This window comes from Cuculus canorus, chromosome 11, assembly GCF_017976375.1.
Source record: "Cuculus canorus isolate bCucCan1 chromosome 11, bCucCan1.pri, whole genome shotgun sequence".
Classification (NCBI taxonomy): Eukaryota; Metazoa; Chordata; class Aves; order Cuculiformes; family Cuculidae; genus Cuculus; species Cuculus canorus.
Window position 1 is genome coordinate 21,419,532 of NC_071411.1, and position 25,189 is coordinate 21,444,720.

The 25,189-nt window shown below is 45.3% G+C and overlaps 1 protein-coding gene across 6 annotated transcripts in view; it reads left to right on the forward strand.

Moving 5' to 3' along the window:
* Positions 1-25,189, forward strand: part of FBLN2 (fibulin 2) — a 121,316-nt gene that overhangs the window by 33,427 nt on the left and 62,700 nt on the right. For 4 of the 6 annotated variants that reach the window (XM_054076736.1, XM_054076740.1, XM_054076737.1 and 1 more), the window contains exon 2: positions 8,698-10,147. In XM_054076736.1, coding sequence (XP_053932711.1) covers positions 8,779-10,147 — 1,369 coding nt within the window. In that variant the 5' untranslated portion in view covers positions 8,698-8,778. Of the gene's footprint in view, positions 1-1,296; positions 1,789-2,150; positions 2,304-8,697; positions 10,148-25,189 lie in introns of those variants that run through there. The other 2 variants (XM_054076739.1, XM_054076738.1) reach the window with 2 other exon arrangements.

The following is a 25,189-nucleotide window of genomic DNA, read 5'->3' on the forward strand; positions in this document are numbered from 1 at the left end:
ACTGTCCTTGAGACTGCAGCTGGTTTTTCCTTGGTGAGCGTTGGGAGTCCTGCATATGTGAGCTCTGAAACACTGGGAAGGGCTGGAGGACCGGAGTGTCCTGAAGGAAGATTAGCAAAAGAAAGGAGGATAGAGAGAAATGTAATCCAGGGCCTCAAGTTGTACTAGGAGAGGTTTAGGTTGGATATTAGGAAAAAAATGGTTACTGAAAGAGTGGTGAAGCACTGGCAGAGGCTGCCCAGGGCAGTGGTGGAGTCTTCATGCCTGGAGGATTCAAAAAAACCATATAGATGTGGCACTTCAGGACATGGTTTATTAGCATGTTGGTATTGTGTTGGTGGTTGGACTTGATCTTATACGTCTTTTCCAATCTTAGCAATTCTGTGACCTTGAAAGGATGTTTTTTGACGAGTACGGTTTTGAGACCACACAGGGGTGTGTTCTGCTTGGGTTTCTTATAGTTTCTCACAAAAGAAGTGTCTAAATAATGGGAAACTCTGTGGAAACCAGAGATTTGTTTCTTCCTGAGAGGGGAGGGAGGAGTGCAACTCCTTTTTTTTCCTCAAGTAAATGAGAAAAAATACTTTCCTTCACTGATGAGAGCAGCTCCAGTATTTACTGTGTTCACTTGAAACCAGAGCATTGACCTGGTCCTGGTGATGGCACCTGGGCAGGGCTGTTCCTGGAGCTGTGAGGCCACATCCCTGGAGGTTGTCCCATATGTGTGTGGCTGCTTGAGGTGCTGCAGAGCTGAGGGGCACGCTCTGCCTGCCTGCTGCCAAAAGAGCTCTCGCTGTGCAAATTAGTTCATAACTTATGAGCTTTGACAAGTTTTTGTTGGCTGTGCCTTGGGAAATGTTGTTGAATGGCTGTTGCTGAGTTTGCTTTAATCTTTTCCCGGATTTTTTTGGCTGTCGTGGAAATAGCTGGATTATTTAATTGTGTTTTTGAGGTGTATATATAGTCACCTGAAACCCAGAGATATTAAAAAAAAAGTGTATCACTAACATATACTTTTATTTTCACTGAAAAGAAAGAGTTAGGTTCCTTCAAGAGCAGAGCTGCCTGGCTGCAAGCATGCTCTGAGCCTCCTGCGCATGGGCACTGCATTTATGTTGTCCTCAGGGAAACAGTCTCAGTTGGTTTCCCAGACTCCGTGGCAGAGCGCTTGGCACATTTCAGCTGCTCTAGTCCATGCACAGCCCCTTTGCTGAGCTCTCTGTTGCCAGCGTGTCAGAGCTGGGGCGAGGACCAGCCACGTGCGCTGGGCGGGACGGTGTTTCTGTTCCCCTCCTTTCCCCCATGTGAGTCGTTTCTCTCGCTCCTCTGCTGCTGCCATCCTCCCTCTGAGTCACGTTGGATCCACTGCAGCGGCGACTCCCAATGACATAGAATTTCATTCTTCAGGGAGCCAAGTACCTGCCCTGTTGCGCTGGGCTGGGGTGAGGGGGAGCAATGACACGATAGACCCAAGGCATAATTCTCGCCTCCTCGTCTCTGCCCTGTCATTCCCTTGGAAAAAGGCTGCCTTCACTCTCCAGGACTTCAAAAATGGCTTCAAAAGCTGCTCATTCTGAAAGAAAACGTCCCAGAGCTGCCTGGCCACTATTGCCAATGCTTGACTACTTCAGCTGAAATACCTCCGGTGATGCTTTTCCATTACTGCAGCGTGTCAGGTTCCTGTTTGGATTTGAGTGTGGGGAATGTCCTGGAGAGCATCGAGAACATCTCTGCCTAGGGGCACTTCTGCTGGGAAGGGAAGTCTTATCGGAGCCGCTTTTGGGAACTGCGTGAGTTTTGATCCTGTGCTGCTTGCCCCTTGTTTGTCCCACTCTTGAGTTCTCTGTTTAATTAAGTAATGATCGACCAGACTCCCAGATGTCCATTTTTAAGCTTTTCCATGGAAAGGGGGTTAACAGTAACTGATTTCTTATTGAAAATAAAGCTGAAGGAAAACCGCCTGCAAAAGCTATGACTTCGGAAAACAGGCTAATTTTGCCAAGAACTGGAGTGTTGACAACACTGAAGTGACTAAGCATCTCATGCTTTACTTTCGATAAGAAAAAGCAGCTCACTGAATTTGGATTTACACTGGGGTTTATCCTGCTTCTTTTTCTACCCAACCCAGGTGACCTGAATGGGAAGGCTCATCTGAGATTTCATTAATTAGCAGAAATTACTTGCTCTGTGCACTGTGTTGCATAAGAGCAGTAAAGGAAACCCTTCTCCACTTCTCATTCATCTGCCGGGTGAGCTAGTGAGATGGGCTGGGAGCAGCCAGCAGCAATCCCTTCCAGCACTTGGTGAGATCACAAGTTTCCGGATGGAGAGGGTGTGAAAGGAAGAGCTAATCCACTAGCTGGCACAGCCGAGTCAGGAGTTACCGGGCTTGGGGGGGGGGGGTTCTGGTTTTCATACAAGAAAGATCTTTTACAAATTTCCATTTTCTCTTGTATTTAAAAGGGATTGTTTTTAAATGGATATTTCCGTCCCCTCCCTTCTTCGTCTCTGTCTCAACTATGACTGCAGCCAGTTAAGAACTGCTGGCAGCTGCCACAGACTGGAGAGTTCTGGCTGGGAGAGGTGCTAACATGCAGACTGGTGGAATACGTTAGCTGTGGTGTTCGGTGTGGGTGTGCAGATGTGCTTCAGCCTGCTGCTGTGCTTTTTGCAGTGCTTTCAGAAAGAGAAGAGGTTCAACATGACCGACCAAGACTGTGTTTGGTCCCTGAGCCTTGAGAGACAAGTTGGACTGGGTAGCAGTGGGAGGCCAGGAGAACCATGCTGAGCATCTCTGTGGGTTGATAAATGGGCTTTGTGTGCAGGTGGCGAGTGCCACTGCTGTGTTTGCTTTCCCACAGCTTGCTGCGTAGACAGACCTCTCTCTTGGTATCCATGAGACCAATGGGGTGAGGATTGATGGACAAACTGAGTAATCCCCCCAGTGTACCCAGCAGGGAGGGTGCTCCCAGTGCCTGGAACAGGAGGGATCGCACGGATGGCTGCCACCTTCTGCTTCCACATCAGGCTTCCACCTGGCTCTGTACACCATTCTGAAGGAGAAGGTGTATATTGAAACAGCATTTCTGGTTTTACTGCCCTTGAAAAGGGCAATTTAGTGAGGAATTTAGAAGGTTTCTTTTCTGTACCCTAGCTCTATCTAAACCTGTTTGCAGGGTCCGCAGCTGGTTACACTGCAGGTACATCTTCAAAGCTGGAGGTCAGCAGGTTGTGATGCAGGTGGTGTCAGCTGGTGTGGGCTGAATTTATTCTGTCTATTGCTTTTTGTTTATAAACAGCTGCCTTTTTTTATTCAGTGAACTTTTGAAAGATTGCTCTTGATCCTGCAGTCTCTCTTCCACACGTGCACATCTGCAGTTGTTCAGTCATCTCTGATGCAGCTTTTGAGCAGAAAGATGATGTTCATGTGAAGTCTTTGAAGGAAAGTACCTCTTGTCACCGCTGCTTACCTCGAATAAGCTTTCTGGTTCAGCACTGAAATGAAACCATCTGGAACAAAAATCTCCCAATAAAATGTTCCCTTTAATTTAAAAAAGTTGCACATTTGAAATGTCTAGATCTTCTGTGGGAACACACTGGTTTCATCAATGCGTTCAAGTAACACAGCTGAACTGTTTTAACGAAGTCAACATTCTTCCTTTTGACTCTGTTATGGCTTTGATTGAAGTAAATCACTCAGAGAATGTTGTTTTGCAAAAATGTCAGAATTTATAACTCTTTGGCCCCAAGTTGAATAGCAGTAAGCATTTGGAAACCTTGTTTTGTTCTACCCACTTCCCCTGCCAGAAGACGGGAAAATGATGTTTTTCAGCCAGTGCTAGTTAGAATTTTGATGGCTGCTGGTGTGAGCCTTGGACATTGTGTCACACAGATACTGGTTTAATCTGCAATGCGAAGCATTCTCGTTTGCTTTCCCATGACGATGTGTGCCCATAGTTCAGGTTCAGTTGGACTCTTACTTGTTTAAGCCAGTTTTCCATAATGTTTTTTTTTTGTTTGTTTTGCCTTTCCTAGGAATCATTTTTGAAGAAGGAACTGAGGAATAATGAACTCTTTGTGATCTGACAATCCTCTGTTTACTGCTGGTTTACCTCACAGGTTTAGTCTGTTGACTTTGAGAGACTTAGCCCCGATCTAGAGCACTGTCTGTCCCTTGCATAGACACAGACACTTTCACCAGACACGCTGTGTGCCCGGAACTGGTGACAGTAGCTTTAGCGGTGGCCCACTACAACCCCACTGGAGCCAGCAGGGTTAGCACCTGAACCAGAGCAGAGCATGCAGGATACACGGCACAACAGGTTAGGAAACTCCACAAAGGACACAAATTGAAGCCTTCTGGGTCATGAAGCAATGTGTGAGGACTCTACCTGAAGGGGCTACAAGAAGGCTGGAGAGGCTTTTAGTGATAGGACAAGGGGCAATGGGTATAAACCGGAGAGGAGCAGATTTAGACTGGACATAAGGAGGAATTTCTTCACAATGAGGGTGGTGAGTGAGGCCCTGGCCCAGGTTGCACAGAAAAGCTGTGGCTGCCCCATCCCTGGAGATGTTCAAGGCCAGGCTGGATGGGACTTGGAGCAACCTGATCCAGTGGGAGGTGTCCCTGCCCATGGCAGGGGGGTTGGAACTGGATGGGCTTTAAAGTCCCTTCCAACTCAAACTATTCCATGATGCTATGACTGAGGTGACACTTAGGTTATCTAGCAGAGACTTTGAAAGACTTCTCTTTTAGGTGTGCAGGGCTAAATTTATTGTGGCATCTCACTCAACCAAGCAGCTAAAGTTAACGATGTTGATGAGAGTGGGTGAAGGACAGATTTGCAAGTAAAGACCTGATTCTCATTTACCTGGAACCCCCTCATGTATTGTCCCAGTTGTGCGAATGGCATTAAAGAAAGCATTAAAATGGGTAATGGAAACAAATTATTGCAATTATGTGTACTGGTACTAAACCCCCTGTCCTCCAGAGATGGTGCCTTCTTTCTCTTTTGGTACAGACACCTTTATTTCACTGCTCTAGCTTTTGATGCTCTTATCAAGGAATGAGCTGTGGTCTTCAGAGTATGGTTTCAGCAATGGGAAGAGCAGAGATCCTGAGGCAGTTGCACATCAGCTGCGCAGGCTGGCAGGAGCACATGGGCTCTGTTTGGAGGGGTGCATTTTCTCAATGGGACTCAACTAGTTTTCTCTGTGCCTGAAGCAGAGACTGTTTCTTTGGTATGCAAGTTTATGGGGTGATGGTGGTGTGAGTGATGGGTGTGGGTAACAGATGGAGAAAGCAAAGGGAAAAGGCAGTGGTTTAAAGGATTATGAAGAGATATGTTTGTTTGAATTGTTGTACCAGAAGCAAGGAGCCTCTGATGAAGGACAGTGAGCCTGAGGACAGGTAAGACTGTCCTATTACCAACTGAAAAAGGGTTTATAAGGATTTCACCCTTATCAGTTTGCAGTTGGTAAGTCGAGAAAGCAAAGGTTGAAAGATGTGGAAACGATCAAAAGAGTACAGAGGGACTGAATGAGGCATTGAGCAGAAGGTGTGAGAGCCAAGGGAGCAGGGACAGGGCTGGCTGTGGGCTCTCCGTGCCTCTCTGTGGGTGAGAGGTGAGGGAGCAAGGAGAGGGAACAGAGGAAAAGCTGGAGGGTGACCTGGGCAACCAAACCAACCCTTGGACAGAAAGGGGATGTAGATGGGGAATGGGAGAGTTGATGTCCAGGGGAGGGCATTCAAGTAGCTCCCTTCATGAGAACAGGACTGGCCCATGATAAGCTCTCAGCTGTGCTAGAGCTTCTGGGCATGCTAAATCTGAAGGAGGTCTGGCTTTGTCCTCGTTGCTCCAGGGTATGAAGTAATTCAGGGATTTCTTGTTGGGAGTTCAACTTTATGCCTAAGAAGTGAGTGCTTGTTCTGGGAAACTTGTGTGTGCAAGCAGGGCAGGGAAACACTCTTCACAGGGGGTTCTGCTCCCACTGTCACAGTTTCGTGCACAAGGACAGCAGCAGCTAACTGCGAGCAGTTGCTCTTAGGATATAAGGTGGGTGATGCACGTGAGCTTGGCCTTTATGCAGCACTGATTACCAAGGCAATACTGTGCCCTCCCTTTGTGCACACTGAGGCTGGCCAAGCCTGGGGCTGTGGCACCCACACCGGGGGACCCAAGGCTTTCTGAGCCTGGGGAGCACAGATGTGGGAGATGGAAGCTGGGGCCAGGGCAGAGCTGCGGGCAGCAGCTACTGGCAGTGCACTGGCAAGCCCAGGGTTTGGCCAAGGGCCTTAGATGCACTGAAGCATTAAAGCAAGGAGGTACCAGAGGGAGGAGATGGTGACAAAATCCTGCTATGGGACCCTCACAGAAGTAGCTTATCTTTAACTGTCCTTCCATTCATTATTTCCCAGGTAATGCTATGTAATAATTAAAATTTGGATTGCCTGGAAAAGCTGCTGAAAGTAGGATAAATTTTTAATTCCCAGGCTGGATTCTGAAGAATTAATTTCAGCACCACGTATTGAAAATTCTCCTTCATATGGCTGGAGCACCTCCCATACGAGGACAGGCTGAGAGAGTTGGGCTTATTCAGCCTGGAGAAGAGAAGGCTCCGAGGAGACCTTATAGTGACCTTCCAGTACCTGAAAGGGCTACAAGAAAGCTGGGGAGGGGCTGTTCACAAAGGCTTTTGGTGATAGGACGAGGGGCAATGGGGATAAACTGGAGAGGGGCAGATTTAGACTGGACGTAAGGAGGAATTTCTTCACAATGAGAGTGGTGAGGCCCTGGCCCAGGTTGCCCAGGGAAGCTGTGGCTGCCCCATCCCTGGAGGTGTTCAAGGCCAGGTTGGATGGCCTTGGGCAACCTGATCCAATGGGAGGTGCCCCTGCCCATGGCAGGGGGGTTGGAACAGGATGGGCTTTATGGTCCTTTCCAACCCAAACTATTCTATAATTCTATATGACATATGCCAGTTTTGAGAGGAGTTCTGGAAAAGGGAGATTCTTCCAAGCCATTGTTATACTTTGAAGAGAAAATTAAATTGTCCAAATCGGTATCGTTTAGCGCACTTGATGAATATGCTCAAATTTGTAGTAGAAAACCTACATTTGTAAGAATTCTATCTCTGTACAGCATACTGAAGTAATTCAAATTATGGGGCAGGACTGTGGAAACTCTTAGCACAGTTTGTCCGTATCTTATCAGCACAGGCGCACTTTTCCCACAGCCTGGCCGCTTTCCAGCCCTGCCAAAGCAGGCTTTGTTGGAAGCCCGGTTTGAATGGGAGAAGTAATCTTTCTGAATGGATTTGCTGGCAGGATTCCCATTGTGTATGTGGTTTATTGTTCTTGGTGATGTGAGTACATTTTACCCCCTAGATAAGCATTTTAGGGGCTTTATTTTTTTTGATGATGGGAGGGGTTCTGGGAAAACAATCCAATTGCTAAATCTATTAAATTTTATAGGTAAGCTTATTTCTGTTTTAACTACTTTTCCGTGTATTTGTGTAGCTTTGTAGGCATGCTTTTGATATAAAGGACAATAGCTGATTTACTTCAACTCTTCAACTTTTCTGTGGTCAAAGGGGTTAGTAATTAAAAAGCAAATGACTTTCTTTTCCTCTACGCAGTCTAACCAAGTGTGATGCCAATTCATTTATATATATATATATAGTTTATAGCGTAGTAATTCGCTATCAAGTTATTATTGGTGTTGTCAAAAAGGCACCGATGGTGGCATGTCCTCTGTTGGTGTAAGTGCCTGTGGCTCCTCCAGCTCTGGGGAAGACAGTGTCGCTCTCTCCATGTGCTACAGGCACTGCTGAGCTGTGCCAGCTTCTCCGAGCTAAGGATCCAGCCTCACATACACATTACAGGATAGCTAATGCGATGTTTAACCACACAGTAACCGCGATAGACAAAGAAGTTCTATTTTAGCACTGCTGGGCAAAAAAAAAATAACTGCTCATGCTGGAGACTGAAGTGCAGAAGATTGTAAAGTGGTGGTGGGAGGCAGAAAAACTCCTGCTTTTGAGTTAACATGTGTACAGACAAATTCTCACGTCTCAAGGCTAAGTCTTGTCTAAAAAACGATCTTAGAGATTTGGGTCTTTGTAATTAAAACATAAAGAAGAATTATCTTCAACTTACATCTGCAGAGGAAGAACTGTGTATTTACTTATCTGCCAAAAAAATCTTCCTCTTTTTAGCTATAAAGAGTAACAAAAAGCCATTGCAGTAGAAAGGCCTTCTTTTTTTTTATTAAGAAATATGCACATTTTGTGAAGAGATTCACAAGAGAACAGTCACAACCTTCTTTTCCTTTCTTTTTCTCTCTCTCTTTTCCTTTCTTTTTCTCTCTCTCTTTTCCTTTCTTTTTCTCTCTCTCTTTTCCTTTCTTTTTCTCTCTCTCTTTTCCTTTCTTTTTCTCTCTCTCTTTTCCTTTCTTTTTCTCTCTCTCTTTTCCTTTCTTTTTCTCTCTCTCTTTTCCTTTCATTCCTTTTCACAAAGGGGGTGGAGGGAAGCATGCAGGTCCAAACTTAGTGCCTACAATGCTTGGAAGACATTATGATTAATTTTGTTCTTAGGTTTCCAGATGTTGGATTTTGTCCCAACTTTTAAAGACCTTAATGTTTAACAGGATATGTGCTGAGTATAGTCTTTAACAGAGTTTTCTTTCATAACCCTAGGATCTATGAGGAAAGGTAACTTGGGAAAACACTGACGATTTGGAGCTGAATCTGCAGCCTTCTAAGAAGAAAACCCATTGAATGTGCAAGTTTGGGCTGGAGCCGTATTTGTTTGGGAAGACTATGGATAGATACCAGAGCTGTTTGAATGCCATCCTCCTCGTGCTGCTGTGGAATGGCATTTCCCGCGCACAGAGGGACTGCACAGGCGCGGAGTGCCAGCCCCTGGACAACTGCATCGAGGAGGTGCTGGAGCCTGGCGAGTGCTGTGCCACGTGCCTGCAGCACGGCTGTATGTGCGAAGGCTACCAGTACTACGACTGCGTCAATGTGGGCTTTGTCAATGGCAAAGTACCTGAAGGGCAGTCTTATTTTGTTGACTTTGGAAGCACTGAGTGCTCGTGCCCTAAGGGAGGCGGCAAGATCAGCTGCCAGTTCATGCTGTGCCCAGAGCTGCCCCCAAACTGCATTGATGCGGTGGTGCCAGCTGACGGCTGCCCTCAGTGTGGGAGAATAGGTTGCCTCCATGAAGGCCAGAAGTACGTAGCAGGGCACACCTTCCACATGCCCCCCTGCAAGGTTTGCCACTGCCCAAACGCTGGCGGCGAGCTGATGTGCTACCAGCTTCCGGAATGTAACACGTTCGCCTTAAACACTGCGAGTCCAATTGATGCTGAAGACAGCGAACCAGAGAGGCACTATGATGATCCATACAGCTACGACCAAGAGGCACCAGAAGGAGACAACACCCAAGTGGAGTCTCCAAAGAAATACAGAAGTTATTCATCCCACGTAGAGCAAGAGAGCATCAGCCAAGAGCAAAGCGAGGATTATGATTACCTACCAGCCAGCATTGCTCCTTCAGCTTTGGCTCCAGCCGATCTGTACACCGAGGAAACAGCAGTGCCACTGACCACACCGGCGCCTAAGGTCCCTGCTGAGCTTCACAGTGCCACAGAGAGAAGCGAGCGAAAGAGGGTGCCCCGCACCACTGCATCATCCCTCCAGCAAACAACGCATAGGGTAGCACCAGTAACCACCAGTGCCCCTCGAGAGCACACAACAGCCACCACGGAGACACCCAAGTACCTGGAGGAACTGGAGAGGAGACCAAACGGGAGGCAAGGGGACAAAGAGAGGCATGAGCAGGAAAAAGCCCCCCACTCTAAAATGAAGAAGCATGCCAGGAAAGAAGACCCAGGGAACAGCTTGCATCTAGGCTTGAAAGAGGTGAATTTAACTGAGCCGAGTTGGTCAAAATCTTCCCATGAAATGCATGAGGGAAATGATTTCCCCAAGGTAAAGTTCAGCGCAACAACCTCCCCTCCTGTTGCTCTAAAGGAAGATCGTAGTCAGTCATCCCAAAAGCAGTCACAGTCGCTTTATCGTTACCATCCCGAGGAAGATGGAGACCCCAACTCTATTCATGCAAACCCCCGGCTACCAGAAGGTAAGACATACCTGAGTCTCGATGTCTAAAGAACATAGGCTTGCAATAATGCTGGTGCATGTCCACTGTTCTTTTGCTCTTACTGCTCCACTTGGGTGTGAAACCAAGCTAAACTCCCATTACCTTCTTTCCTCTCTTCCACGAGATGGTTCATGTTTCATTTGACATAATAGATACCATTTCATTGTTGCCTGCCTTCCTTTGATTTTTTGCACACTGTGGATGATGTTTTCTGGTATTTTAACTCTATCTCAGATGATGATTTGTTAAAATCTGCCCTTTTCCTTCCACTGCTTCCTCTTAATTTTTAATATATTTTAGAGAAATGTCTTGCACTACACAAGAGGAACTGGATTTAATTAGTTACCTGCTTGGATCCTCCAGTTGCCAACTGAATGTAATCACATTTGTAGCTTTTGTCTTTTGCTGGAGGAGGAAGTGAAATTGTAGTGCTTCTGCTACAAAAATATTTACAGCACTTGTTGTAATATTTATCCTATGGTTGAAAGGCAGTCTGAGCTCGTTAGTACAAGGGCTTGATAGATAAATTCAAATACTCTGAGGACTAGTAGGGAGAAGAAAGACTGCCTTTTGCTTTGTGTTTTTGAGGGGCTGGAAGTTTATGATGTTTATGATCAACTGTGGCAAATGTACGTATTTCCTCTGTGCCTCTGGATTCCGCTTGGCATCTGCAGTGAAAGCTGATTATACGCTTTGTGCAATGCTCATTACTGTAATGAATGCAAACTTCATCGCTATAAATTAGCACATATGCAGCTCGCATTTCCAACTCATTTTTTCATGAAATTAAGAGTAGTATCTCCTTTTTCAAGATGTGGCACAAAATGTTCTCATGACACTGGGGTGTATAATACTTGCAGTCTGAGGAGAGAATGCTGATTACTCCCTAGACGGTAATGTTTCTTCTTGGGTTGCCTAAGACACCCTTCCATGCCTTGAACTGTCATGTCCATCCACTCAAGAAATTTCAGGGAGGCAGGAGGCGAGCAGCTCTGGAGTGGAGATTCTAGGTCTTGGCACAAACAACACCTTATGACTATTAGCCAAGCAGCAGACATATGAGGTCCATGAACAGAGATTGTAGCCTTTTTCTTTCACTTCCACTTATGTTTTTGTTGTAAATGTTGACTTAGCAACTAGTGATTGGCAGCTGCAATCTGAGTCCTCTCATCCTATCTCCCTTCAGCCTCCTCTTCTCCAGACTAAACAGCCCCAGGTCCTCAGCCACTTCCACAACCGCTGTTCTCCAGACCCTTTCCCAGCTCTGTTCCCCTTCTCTGGACTTGCTCCAGCCCCTCAATGTCTTTCATCTAGTGAAGGGGTCAACAAGCCAGGATTTGATGTGTGGCCTCACCAGTGCTGAGTGCAGGGGCATGATCCCTACGCTGCTCCTGCTGGCCACACCGTAGGTGATCCAAGCCAGGATGCTGTTGGCCTTCTTGATAAGTTCACAGTCTCCAGTGAATTGCCATTTGTTTGGGGAATATTTGCCCCTGTTCTTTCTTGGCTGCTCCAAGCTTTACTGGACACGCTGTTTTGCTGGTTGTCTGGGCACGGTGGGAGCCCAGGCTGGTGGCTTCTCCAGGGTGGCAGCAGCACTTGTCACTCCCAGGGTCACAGCAACAGGCCCTCCTGCAAACTCTCTGGTTAAGATGGGGGCTTTAGGGAGCCGATTTCTCCGTCTACAGGGCTGCACAAGCCCAACAGATGCTTCTCAGGACTGCTGCTGCTTTGGAGTCCCTGACAGCCCCACTCTGTGCCAGCCTGTAGCACTCCCTGTGTGGAAGCATCTCTCCTGTGCTCTGGGGGCGAGTGCTCTCCTCACAGATCCTCAGAACAGACTAAAGAGAACTGTCTTCAGCAGATAGATCTATTGAAGTTTCTGTGGCAAGTGCTAATGACTCCATTCCTAAAGGAACCCTAAGTGTAAAGTAGAGGTAATTACTCAGCTAAGAAAGTGTAAATTAAGTTCTTTCACCAAGGGAAGGGATGCAATTGATGGAGACTATTCCCTTTATACAGTCTCTTTCCAAACATTAATCTTATCCTGTCAGAGCAACACACAGAGGGCTTTCACCTTCTGTGTTTTCTATTGCTTAGATACGCTGCCCCATCCTTGGAGGTGTTCAAGGCTGGGTTGGATGAACAACCTGATCCAGTGAGAGGTGTCTCTGCCCATGGCAGGAATTGGAATTGGATGGGCTTTGTGGTACCTTCCAACTCAAACTATTCTATGATTCTGTGAGTCTATTTTCTCATCCTAAAAATGCCCTGGGCAGGGGAGGGTTGAATAAAACATCTTTAAAGATCTTACTGTCAAGTTTTGTTATGATTTTCCCACTTTTTTTTCTGTTTCCCTGTGCTTTGCCAGGAGGGCGCTGTTTCTTGGATGAATGTAACTCAGGTAGCAAACAGGCTCCCTGTGAATATTTTATGATTTGCATTCTGGTTTTGGCAGACTGAACAGTAATTTTTGTCTAGCTGGAACCATTGTGTTTCAGAAAGGTGGCGTTTTTCCGCTTAAACTCATCCACAACTGGTGACTTCTTTAATCATGATCATTGTTACGGATAATGATAATTGCTCTCCAAACTGGAGTGTGCTGCACCAAGGAAATATTTGCAAGCTGAGATCAGTGGGTATGGGCATGGCATTTGATGCATGTGAATCCTGATCAGGTAGGAAGTACTGGGAGGCTCTCTGTAGCTACTAAGGATTTAATCTTTCATCAGTTTTAAGATTTCATCCTTACTGCATGTTTGCTGGTATTGAGTATCATGAAGAAAGACAGCCTTGAATTTCCTAATCGTAACAGAGTGTAAACGAGATCCATAAAACGGATCTGCAGTGAGGGTATCAAAGGCTTTCCCTGTGCCCATCAGCGCTTCATCCTTACTATTGGCACCATGAAATGCACAGAAGGTGGCAGAATGCTGCGACGGTGCTTCAGAAACACAAACTCTATTTGCAGTTGCTTGGTAGTTTTTGGTATGGGGTGAAGTTTTCTTTGACAATTTACTGAATTACCTCTGGCTTTATACTCTGTCTAGTTTGTTCTCTCTGCACCTGGAAGGAATCATCTTTGAGCCCTTAATCTAGGACAAGTGAGGAATAAAACTAAACCTTGGGACTGTGGGGTGCAGGGAGGAAAAGTCTCTGGGGACTCAGCAAGAGTTAAGGTCCCTCATGACAGCGTTCGCTTGTACCTTTTGTGGTTGTAGTTCTGAGTAAGATTACAGAGGAAGACAGCATGAGTGGGTGCAAGGCAGGATGGGGTGTGAAACAAAGAAATAGACTCAATAACCAATGTGGTTATTAAGTAGGTATTCTTTATTCAGCACTGGAGAGGTGCTGGGATTTGTCCTCAGAATGCTTCTGCCCAACAGTGATCTCAGAAAGCTTTATATACACAGAGCTATCTTCATGTCCATAGTTTTTCCATGAATAAGCACACCTATTCCTGAAACTTCATTGCATATCCAGGGGGTTAAAATTAATCTCATCCAGAATCATTAAAGTCTGGCTCCACCTGAATAGTTAATGTTAACTTCGCCTTGTTAAAGTCTGGCTGTCTCTAAGCAGTTAATCTTATCTTCTTGTCGCCCAGAGTTCTTATGGTTAAAGTTATCTTGGTCATTAATTTTGTTTTTAAAACATTGCAGTTGACACGCCATCTCACCATTTACAAATCACCATTTCAGATACTTATAGAAAGAGGAAGACTAAGATATTATAAAATTAAGAAGGATTTTTTAGGAGAGCACTGTGAAACAGGTCTAGCTGTTCTTCCAAAGATAGCATTCATACATTGTTAGGTGGCCAGATGCTGGTCTAGGAGGGACAAGAAAAAAAAAAAGCAACTGTTTCCTAATTAAAAAACCACCTCATATGGCATGTGTGGGGGCTGATCTCTTACGGTTTCCAGTGCACAAACTCTTCCTGGGCCCCTGCCCTTCCTTGCCTCAATGCTGTGACCCCAGTGCCCACGGCCAGGGGCTGTCACCCTCTCCTCATCTACCTTCTCTGGCCCAGCTGGTGGAGAAGTCCTGAGCAGCTTATGCAGGGACTTCTCTCAGAGCAGCTGGCGGATTCGGGCTGTGGGGCTGCTGCCAACCAGCCCTGCCGACGGTGGAGCTGGTGTTTCAAATTGGTGCCTGAGCACTGTGGGATGGAGCACGGGTGGGACTGGCCTCCTGCGTGCACAGCTTGGAAGGAAACCTGCCCAAGGTGCAGGACTCGCCACAGCTGGGTTTCCCTGTCTTATTATTTGTCTTGCTTCTGATACCTGAAAGCACAAATGGAGGCTAAGGTTGGAGAGGAAGATGAGGGGAACCGCTTGTGCTGGGATGGGCCCTCTTGGCCCTTTCTGTTTTAACAAGACCAGTTACTTTGAGTTTGTGTACCTTAAACACTTCTGGTGGCACGGCGGTGAGCAAAAGGTGCAAGGGAAACAAAAGCCTGCCCTGACAACTTGGGGCAGTATATTCAGCCTAATTGTTTGCAGACTCTGAAATAAACCGTAACCAAAGGTATCAAATCTCCAGGCACTGGACGGCCAGATCATAGAATGAATGGTAGAATCATAGAATGGTTTGGGTTGGAAGGGACCTTTAGAAGTTATTCAGTCCAAACCCTCTGCAGGAGCAGGGACATCTTCAACTGGATCAGGTTGCTCAGATCCCCTGAAAGGAGAGTTTTCAGGGATGGGGCCTCCACTACCTCCCTGGGCAAGCTGGGCCACTGTTTCACCATCTTCAATGTAAAAAGTTTCTTTTTATATCCAGTGTAAATCTCCCCTCCTTTAGTTTAAAATCATTACTCTGTATCCTGCCACAACAAGCCTTGCTAAAAAGCCCATCCCCATCTTTCCTGGAGCCCCTCGCAGTACTGGAACCTGCTCCAAGGTCTTCCTGAAGCCTTTTCTTCTCCAGGTTGAACAACCCCAACTCTCACCCTATCTCAGAGCTGGCCTGGCTTTCTGTTCCCAAAGCTCTTGCTCTCTGCAGATGGTGAATAGTCCTGGTGAAGGAATCTGAGCACGGATCTGGAGGGCTGATCAAACCTGCCCGCCCGGGCATGTAGGCAGCAGCTGCATTTTGAGTATCCAGCCTTGTCCTGCCCAGGAGCATACTTTTGAGGTCAGTGTTGATGGTTTGATGTTTGTGTCTAGATGATCTCTCTGGACATGTTGCTGCATGACCGCTGCTTGCCTTGTTTGTGCTTTGGGAACTGCTACAGGTCAGAGCACTGCTGCTGGTTTTCCAGCTGGCTGGGCTTCAGCGTGCCTCTCAAAACCGTGAGTTCTGACTCCGGAGCATTATTCTTTCTTTCAAGAATTCCCCTGGTGAGCCAAGCCCTCATCACTGTAAACTGACTTCCATTCATCATGGGCATCTCCTTGCTAAAATGGAGATGCTATCCAAAGATCATGAGCCTTTGGTTGATAGTAATACTTCTATGTCTAGCTTTATACTACTAATAGAGTATTTTAGGTGGTAGATGTATTTTGAACGAGCAGCTCATAATCTTTACTTAGAGAGAATAGTGCAAAGGGTCTTTTCTTAAAGGTGCGAAGGTCTGTGGAGTGATGCAAGCACAAGCCTGGTGTGCAGAAGGCCAAGTTGCACCATGCTCTACTAAAAACTGCCTGCATGCACTGCCGTGGTCAGATGTATGCAGGTTTTTAAGAGCCTAAACAACTTATAAATATGTTCAGGTCTTGAGGTCTTTTCTTTTTAAACCCCAGTATCTGGCAGCATAAGTAACTAGAGGTGTTTGAGAAGATCGATTTCTGTCTTCCTGAGTTACCCCTAAAATGAAGATAACAGCCCGTATAGTGAAGCATATTTCAGTGGGATCCTACGGGTAAGGCTACAACTCCGCAGGGACTGTGGCAAGCAGGTACAGTGAGCGTTTCAGGATGGGACAACCACGAGTAACATGCCTATAACAGATAAATACATTAACATGTATATTCAGGTCTTGCTAGTCTTGCCTTCATTAAATATGCTCTGAAGAGTGAGGTTGTTTTCCTAACATCTGGAGCGATGATGTGGTGCAGTCAGCTTTCCCATGCGCCGATAGGGAATCTTATACACTGAGTTCTTTCTGCTGCAGCACAAGGATTGTTCCTCACGCAGTTGGCTGGAGCAGTTTTTGTTATAAGGAAATGCTTTGTGTCAAGTGTTGGCACAAGAAAACGTGAAACAGGATGAAACATTCCCACCTGTCTGGGACATGAATGTCTGCTATCTTGGTGCCCCCTCTGGCGCTGCAAGAGCACGACACTGCTGGTGCTGGTGCAAGGCCAAAAGGCAGTGTCTGTTCAGGACAGGTTTTCCCCAGTGACACTGAACATAGGCTGGGGTTTTCAGATATCCTTAACTTTGTGGGATTTAATTACCAAGACAATTTAAATGTCCAAATAGTTGGACTTGATCATCCAAGAGGTCTTTTCCAACCTGGTGATTCTATGATTCTGAATCTTATAATACCTGGAGTATTGTGTCCAGTGCTGGAATCACCAACATAACAAGGATATAGAACTGTTGGAACGGGTCTAGAGGAAGCCCCAAAGATGATCGAGGGCTGGAACACCTCTGCTATGAGGATAGGCTGTGAGAGTTGGGACTGAGCACAGCCTGGAGAAGAGAAGGCTGCAGGAAGACCTTAGAGCAGCCTCCTAGTACTGAAAGGGGCTATAAGAAAGCTGGGGAGGGAATGTTTACAAGGGCCTGGAGTGATAGCATGAAGGGGAATGGCTTTAAATTGGAAGGGGGAAGACTTAAGTCAGACATTAGGAAGAAATTCCTCACAATGAGGGTGGGGAGGCCCTGGCCCAGGTTGCCCAGAGCAGTGGTGGCTGCCCTGTCCCCTAGATGTGTTCAAGGCCAGGTTGGATGGGGCTTGGAGCTCCTGATCCAGTGGGAGGTGTCCCTGCCCATGGTAGGGGGTGGAACTGGATGGGCTTTGAGGTCCCTTCCAACCCAAACCATTCTGTGATTCTATGTAGAAATAACAAATTCAACCAGAGTTGAGCACGCACCCTTCCAAAATATTTTTTGGAAACCCACCCCCTCTACCTATTTTGTAAAGGTAAATATCATCATTGTGAAAAGTTTGCTCCATCCATTGCTTGTGACAGGGACATTCGATCTCAGTTTTGAAGTTAAAATGTGCTGGAGACAAGCAATGGGAATAAAATGGGGGTCTTCTTGTACAAATTAATTAACCACTTGAAAAGACAAGGCTGTTGGGCTCACCAAGTTTCTCAAGGGGACTGCATTTGCTGTTTATTTAGAGTATATATCTGAGGCTTCTTCCTTTTTTTAGTATGCATATTTGATACTTCTTCAGAAAACAGAATTTAAATGAGATTTCTTTGCAGTAGTGTTTGTAGTATTCTTATCGATCGCTGAGGAATTCAAAACGACCCTGAACATAACTCCTTGTTAGTGGAAGGCAAATGTAAGTAGTAATTTCTCATCCAGATTTTGCGAGACAATAACCTTTTGAACGGTTTCAAGTACGTAGGCCAAAAAACCGTAGCTTTCTAGAATATGCTTACTCATGAAAGGATTTGTAATTGCATTACCCCGGGCCTCACAGCTAGCAATATCTCTTATTTCTTAGGGATACTTAGGTAACAAGCCAGCAGTAATTGGAATTTTAGAAAGATCCTCTTATGTGTGAGCAGCTTTTATGTTTTATTGGCTATTCTCAGTCTGTTCCATGCTGTGCCTGAGGTAACCAATTCTCTTCCAAAGCCACCAGAATGTCCTACACTGCGATCCCAAAGGGTTGATGATAAGCCAAAGACTGAGAGAGGGGGAAAAAGTAATTGTGCTATCTTTAGGACTAGCCAGCCTCCACTACACATTTTCCCCTTTCCTGCCTTTGCCTGAGGAGCCAGGGAGCTGCATTCCCTGCCTGGAGCCACTTGTGATGGTTCTGACACTGCCTGTGGAGTGGCTGTGACCCAACCCAGCAGTCGCAGTGAATGAATTTGTACTCAGCGATGTTACAGAGCCTCTGGGCCTGCAATTGCTCACTACCTGGTGGAATTACTGTGATTGACTCCGTCCTGGGATTCGCCGATGGTGATGGAGTGCCTCATGAGGTGGTGGCAGCTGCTAACGTGGTGCTCTGGGTGTCACAGGGAGGCAGCGAGGGGCTCTCTGGCTGACGAGGGTGCTTGGCACAGGGTGCTCTCTCCCTACAGCCTTGTCACACTGGGTATGGTTCTGACAGCAACACGTTTAAGCCCTTCATACACCAGAAAAGAAGCAATTTAGACCAACATACGGAAGAGTAATTTCTTTTCCCTTGTTGCAAAGAGTATTGGTTGAGCCATAGGGATGCTGATTTCATTCAAAAGGGTTCAGAGTTGTTTGACCGCAGTTTTGCATTACTGAGTACTAAAATAAATGTTTACCACTCCAACAATTCTGGGTTTAAAACCTTTTAATGGCATAAACAGTTGCATAAACAGGGAGGATCTGCATCAGGAACTTTTAAAAGATGTTATGAAAGTTGATGCTCTTGTGAACTGTTGCTCTGTGTATAATACATGTCTTAAACTCACGAAAATCATCAAACGAAAGCCTGTAGCTGTACCCTTACCATTCATAAAGCAAATTAGTGCTTGCATCTACAGTAACTGGTGCCACACAAGTAACATGTTTGTGTACAGTGCTGTGTGCCTCTCCAATAAGGTTGTTTGAACTGGGCATGTGTCTGTCCCAAGGATATGGAAGGTTAGGATAAGCTTTGTTTTGTGTGAGGTCACTGTGTCGAAATTCTATTTGAAGAATTTGCATCCTCTCCCCTGTGTTAGCTGTCTGCTACACCTTTACCTTCTCTGCTTTCTTTGGCTGTCAGTGGACCTCATTGTGGACTTTTCCCCCCTCTGTGTTTTGTGTTTCCTCCTCCCCTTCCCACAGACCCTCAAGGAGCCAACTTCTGTGGCTTTGCTGTCAAGGCAGTGTGTCCTTCCTCCTGAAGCCAGCACCCCAGGCGGTGCCGAGAGCTGCGGGCTAGAGGTAGAGTGGCATCCGCTGGCTGCTGTGGTGCCTGTGGGTTGCTGCAGCCCAGCATAAGGTCTTTGTGGCCCAACACAAGGATTTTGCAGCCTGGTGTCAGCCACCAGATGCTGGATACCAGTAGAAGAACTCTTCTGTAAGAGCTGCAGGATAGACACAGAGGAAGACGTGCCTCCGGTGGTGGTAGAAAAGTCTGCAGGCTACTAAAACCGAATAAACATGAAAGGCAAGGAAGAACTCGGTGCAAGGTCATCAGTGAGCATGGTCAAGAAGGGATAGAAGTGTACCAGGTGGGAAAAATTGCATTTGCCATGGATGCCTTAAGTCATCCAAGAATTTTTAAGCCAATTTTACACAAAATATTCTGGTCTGAAGATGTCACAAAGATGCTTTTGGTTGGTATATTTTTTTGAGTAATAAGCTTGATAGCAGTTTGTGAGGGCTACAGTCTGGCGTTGAGCTGTAACAGCACTCACCGCCTATTCATTGTAGGCATCAGCTGTGTTTGGAGCAGAGGAGTTAGAGTTTGACTGGAGCTGGCTCATATGCAGGAAACATAATTGAGAAGAAAATGAATGAGTTCTTGCAAGGAGAACATCTGGCTATACTTCTCACCTCTCGCTATTTATACATTGGTTTGTGTTTGAGTTTTGAAAGACATTGTGTCTGCTGCTTACTGGAATAATTTTCTAAGTGTAGTTAAATTGATGAATGTTTTAGAGTGATACATCTTGTATGAAGGGGAGCATCAAAACTGCTTCTTTTATTCTGATCGAGACTAGAGGGATTTAGGAAACAACGCTATTTTGCTGTCAGTGCTTTTAACATAGAATTTATTTTATTTCATCCCCAATTTACTGTGTGCTGATAGCGCGTCACACACATAAAAGAAATTCCAGAGACAAAAACCTTAATTTAGTGAAAAGAATCTCCTGAAAAGCAAACACTGAAGTGAAAAGTGTGTCGTCTTCTCCATCTACCTTAGCAGTGAAAGCGGGTATTCTTGTGTGCCTGATCAAGGTGTTGTGGTTTGGAAGGGTGGATTTTGTAGAAGGCTTCTGTTCAAACATACCTAATTTGTCACTAAAAAAAGTAAAGATCATCGCTGAGACCCTACCTTTTTAATGAAAATTGAGCTCACTGAATATAATGGTCATTTCTTACAGCTCTTTCTATAAGGCTAAAGAGCACTTTTACTTTGAATGAGGAGACTGGGAAGCTTTCTGCTTGATTAATGGTGTTTAAGCAGTCTTTTCTGCTTAATAACAATTCTGAGAAATCACTAGGAGGAGGACTTTTGGATAAGAGTATTAAGTCAATCAGTTATCTGCTTAGTGGCATGGAAAGCTTTACACCCACCCAACAGCTCTGCCAAATGCTGTCAGGAGTTGGCTATCAAGCTTTCAGTTGATGGTGATTTCTCTCTAGTGCTTCAGTAGACCTAGTTGTAATTCTCCAGCTGCCTCTATAAAACATCTCGTTTATGGCCTATAAGCAGCTGAAGACTAGTATAGTTCTACCTCTTATCCAAGAATTCTTCCTCTGCAATGTGCATTAATTTTCCTTGTGTTGGAATTGCCTTACATGAAAATATGAGTGGATTTCATTTCCAGCTTCATAACTCCAGTTTCCTAGCCAAATGATTTTGTAAGCGATTTATGCTGAAGAACTGTTTTCATTGAAGATAACACACATTTAAGTAATGTCTCGTGCATTAATGATAAAATTTGTACTTTTACTGATTTTGGATCAAAGTTGAAAAGCATTATCTTAACTCGTGGCATTGAAATCAAAAGAAAAGTACAGGAAACATCAGTGCTGACCAGATTTTACATTAGAAGGTTACATGAATGTTTAATTTCAGTTGGCCTGGACTGACTGCAGTCACGAGCAAATTGTGGTTTTGCTTGTGTCTCGTGAAGTGAGGTGGAAGATAAATACAGAGACTTTGCAAAGTCTTGTGCACTGGTCTCAGGAGTCTGGCTTGTTGCATTAAACTAATGAACATTCTTGAAATACAGACTTTTGCCTTGCTCAGCCTATGGCCCCAGGGGGCAATTTGCCTGGTAGTGTCTGCACTCTTTCCCCTTTTTACTTGGCCCTGGGGACAAGAGCAGGTTTGTACTGTGACATGGCTGGGAATCTCTGGTGGGGCAGGAAGGGACTCCGCTGCCTTGGCATTAGGTGAAAACAAACCAGTTTAGATGAAAAAAAAAAGAGGAGTTTACACCCTTGTTTTCTTATTCTCTTTGAATTGAAACAAGCAGTTAAAATGGACAGGAGCTTTTGGAGTCAGCCAGTTACATTTGCTTTTCAGCGTGAATAATTTAGTATGCTGAAAAATTCTGGGATGTGGCAGAGGCCAGCTTTGGGTTGGTGTTTGTACTCACACTCGTGGACTAAGGTTAAATAAATTTAACCCTTCGGGGCTGAAACTAAGCACCCTTCATGCTTCAGCCCTGAGTCCCCTTCTCACTTTGGTGAGTACTGACCCTGTGGAATGCCAGCCCAGTCTGGTGGAGCCAGCAGCTCATGGGTGAAATAAAGTCCATGATTTCAAAGCTGGAACACTTCATCAGTCCTGCTGTTTGCCCGCGCTCCTTAAACGATGGGATCTGACCTTTATTAGGTAATATTAAAGTCCTTTTTGGTATGGTGAATAGCTTTACACAGTCTTGAAATCTGACCTTGTCGTTTCAGCTTCTAAGACTTTGAAGGTCAAATCCTGCCCTATCAAGGCCATATTAACCCGTTAGTTCCAATAAGGTATACACTCATTTTAGCCATAGTGCTTCCTCCTATATTACTATACAATGGTAATCGGAACTGTTAAGCATTAGAAATTTTTAACATTAAATGCTCTCTTTAAGAACGAGCTCTTTACATTGCACATGAATATCCAACAGCTGGTCTCGTTTCACAAGACTTTCTTTGCAGTCCCAAAAAAACTTACTTATTTGTCTGTTATATTTTTCAGTCAGATTCAAATTCCTCTCTTAGATCTTACAGTTAATTTTTAGTAAATGAATACCTCATAAAACATGCAATCAATATACAAGTACACTATTATAGCCATTCGTCTTTTTGTTCGTAAATTCCACAAATTAATTGTCTGGGTAACGGATGTTTATGGCATTGCAGTCGATAGTACTGACTGAGCCTGCGGCACAGGGCTGAGGGGCATGAATGAGCTCCTTTTCCCATCACCAGCAGGAAAGGGTTTGATGCCTGCTGATCTGACGTCACAAACCACATTCCTTAGGAAACAAAGGGCTGATGTTGATGGATGAATATTTGTGCTGGTTTCATATTGCTGAGGTTCACAGTAGGTATTTCAGATCTGACACAAGGAAGTCCAGATTCGCCATGAAGTTAATCATGCAGCTGGCCACAAGTACCTGGATTGTGGTCAGTTTTGTGGATGGATATGGCTCTGTCTTTCAGAGACACCCACTCATGGAGGGCTACAAAGATGATCCAAGGGATGGAGCACCTCTTGTATGAGGACAGGCTGAGAGAGTTAGTGTTGTTCAGCCTGGAGAAGAGAAAGCACTGGGGAGACCTTAGAGCAGCTTCCAGTACTGAAAGGGGCTCCAGGAAAGCTGGGGAGGGTTTCTTGATCAGGGAGTGCAGGGAGAGGATGAGATAATGTTTTTGAGCTGAAAGAGGGGAGACTGAGGTGAGCTCTTAGGAAGAAATGTTTTGCTGTGAGGGTAATGAACCCTGGCCCAGGTTGCCCAGAGCAGTGGTGCTGCCCCATCCTGGGAGGTGTTCAAGGCCAGATTGGAATGGGCTTGGAGCAACCTGATCCAGTGGGAAGTGTCCCTGCCCATGGCAGGGGGTTGGAACTAGATGGGCTTTAAGGTCCCTTTCAGCCCAAAACACTCTGTGGTTCTATGCTCAAAGATGCCAAGCTCCAGGAAACATGATCAGGCCGGGGGGCCCTGCCAACCCAACCAATTCCATGATTCTATGATAATTATTTTGCTAGTCAATAAATCTACAGTAATTGCACTTGTAATTGTATTTTATAAATATGTTAGTGAGAGAATTGGCATTGTGCATTGCCTTCATACCAGGTCAGAATCCTGCTGTTCTTGGAGCAGATCTTGGATTACTTGGGTGCAATTTCAACACAGGTGAGCCCTTGTAGTAGCAAAGAAATCTTTGCAGGACTTTCATATTTTATATTCGTTTATAGCAAGAAACAAAAATATTTAAAAGCTGAAAGATTAAGAAATAAATCCATTTGCTGGAAAGCTAGAGGACCACGCTGCTGAAGCAGTGATTGGTTCTCTTCTTGAAGATGAACTAGAGAGATTTTCTAGACCAAACTTGTTTGTTTTGGCTGGCTGTTTGCTGCCACCTTGCTGAGATTTTTCTTTTGCTGCTTGAATCTGCTCCAGGCTCTTCAAACCTGAAAATTGCCAAAGCTGCTGACAAATTAGAAGGAGCAAGTGTTGGTTCAGCAGAAGGCAAATGCAAGTTAGCAACGGGTGTTAAAAGAACCAATATTTCTGGCGTTATAGCCTGTGGCACACTCAGAACTCTGGGTATGTGTTGCACTTTCTGTTCATTCCCCCAAGAATGGAAAGCAGATTATCTGCTTTCATAACCCATCTCCTCTCTGCTGCTCTGGTAGCGCTGATGGTAACAGTGCAGGTCTGTTCAGCAGTGCCTCTCATGGGGCTGAAAGGTAAAGTTCAGGCTTTATCCATGCCCTCTCTCTATCTAATTAGGAGCAGACGCTACGTGCAGGCTCCAGAGGACCAGTTTCAGGGCTGGACTGTGCGTGCAGCTGGTGGAGATGAAGGAGCCTGCTGTACCCGCATGCATAGATGTGCAAGATGGGCTATAGCATAGAATTTAAAGCCAGTGTTCATTACAGAGGTTACACACAGAGAGCATGCAGGATGAATGCATAAATACAGCCAACGTTGGTCACACATTGTGTGACTCTGTTGGGTATCAAATGCCATAAAAAAAAGCTGCAAAGTAACTTCCAGCTGTGTGCTGCGGAACTGTGTGATAAGACTGCAAAATGCCTTTATCTTGTTATTCCCTGCTAGTGAGACTTGGTTACTAACTTTCAAACTTTTAATCACTTGTGTATGCTGAAATAAAACCACCTCAGTCTTGACACTAAAATACTCCTAACGTGTTCTCTGAATCAATCCATCAAGCAAGGGAGAGTTCAGCTCTGCAGTAGCGATGGCCATTGCCACAATTTATGTAACTGAAAATAGAAGTTTTATAAGCAGGAGTTAAAATGGCAAACTCACTCCACAGGTTTGCATAGTGCTATAGGAATGCTTGCTAGCTTGACATAAAGACTTCACATACAGACAGATGGAAAAAGCGTTCCTATCTCTAAGCGTAGTGCTGCAAAGAACCCCATAGATTTGACAGCAGATCAATCCATGCTGTGATAGCTCTAGGGGCACAGCGAGCCTTTGCTTGGGTGACAGGGTTGAGCCCCAAGGCTCGGAAAATCCTCAAAGTAATGCAAAGTAGGTCCTGGTTTGTAAAACCAACACAACACAGCATGTGCAATTCTCACTGTAGCTTGATAAGAAGAATACATAAACAAGCCTACACTTGGTTTCATGTTTAACTGCAACATTTCTCACTGCTTAGCCTTGCCTGGCGTTTTCTTGCATAGCTGCCAGTAATGCAGACTGATTGGTTTGACAAATTTCTGCCTTTTGTGGTGAGTCTTTTTCAGAACAAGGAAGAGTGAAAATGTAGTCTGTGGCAGTGTTGCTTCTCAAGTGTTGTGCGCCATGTGCTTGTAAAGGAGACTGATAAACACTTTCCATCACAGAAAGGTAGGATCATGGAATCATAGAACCATTAAGGTTGGAAACGATCACTAAGCTCATCCAGTCCAATCATCAGCCCAACTCTACTGTGCCTGTTAAACCATGTCATAAAGTGCCACAGCCACACACTTCTTAAAACCCTCCAGGGATGGAGACTC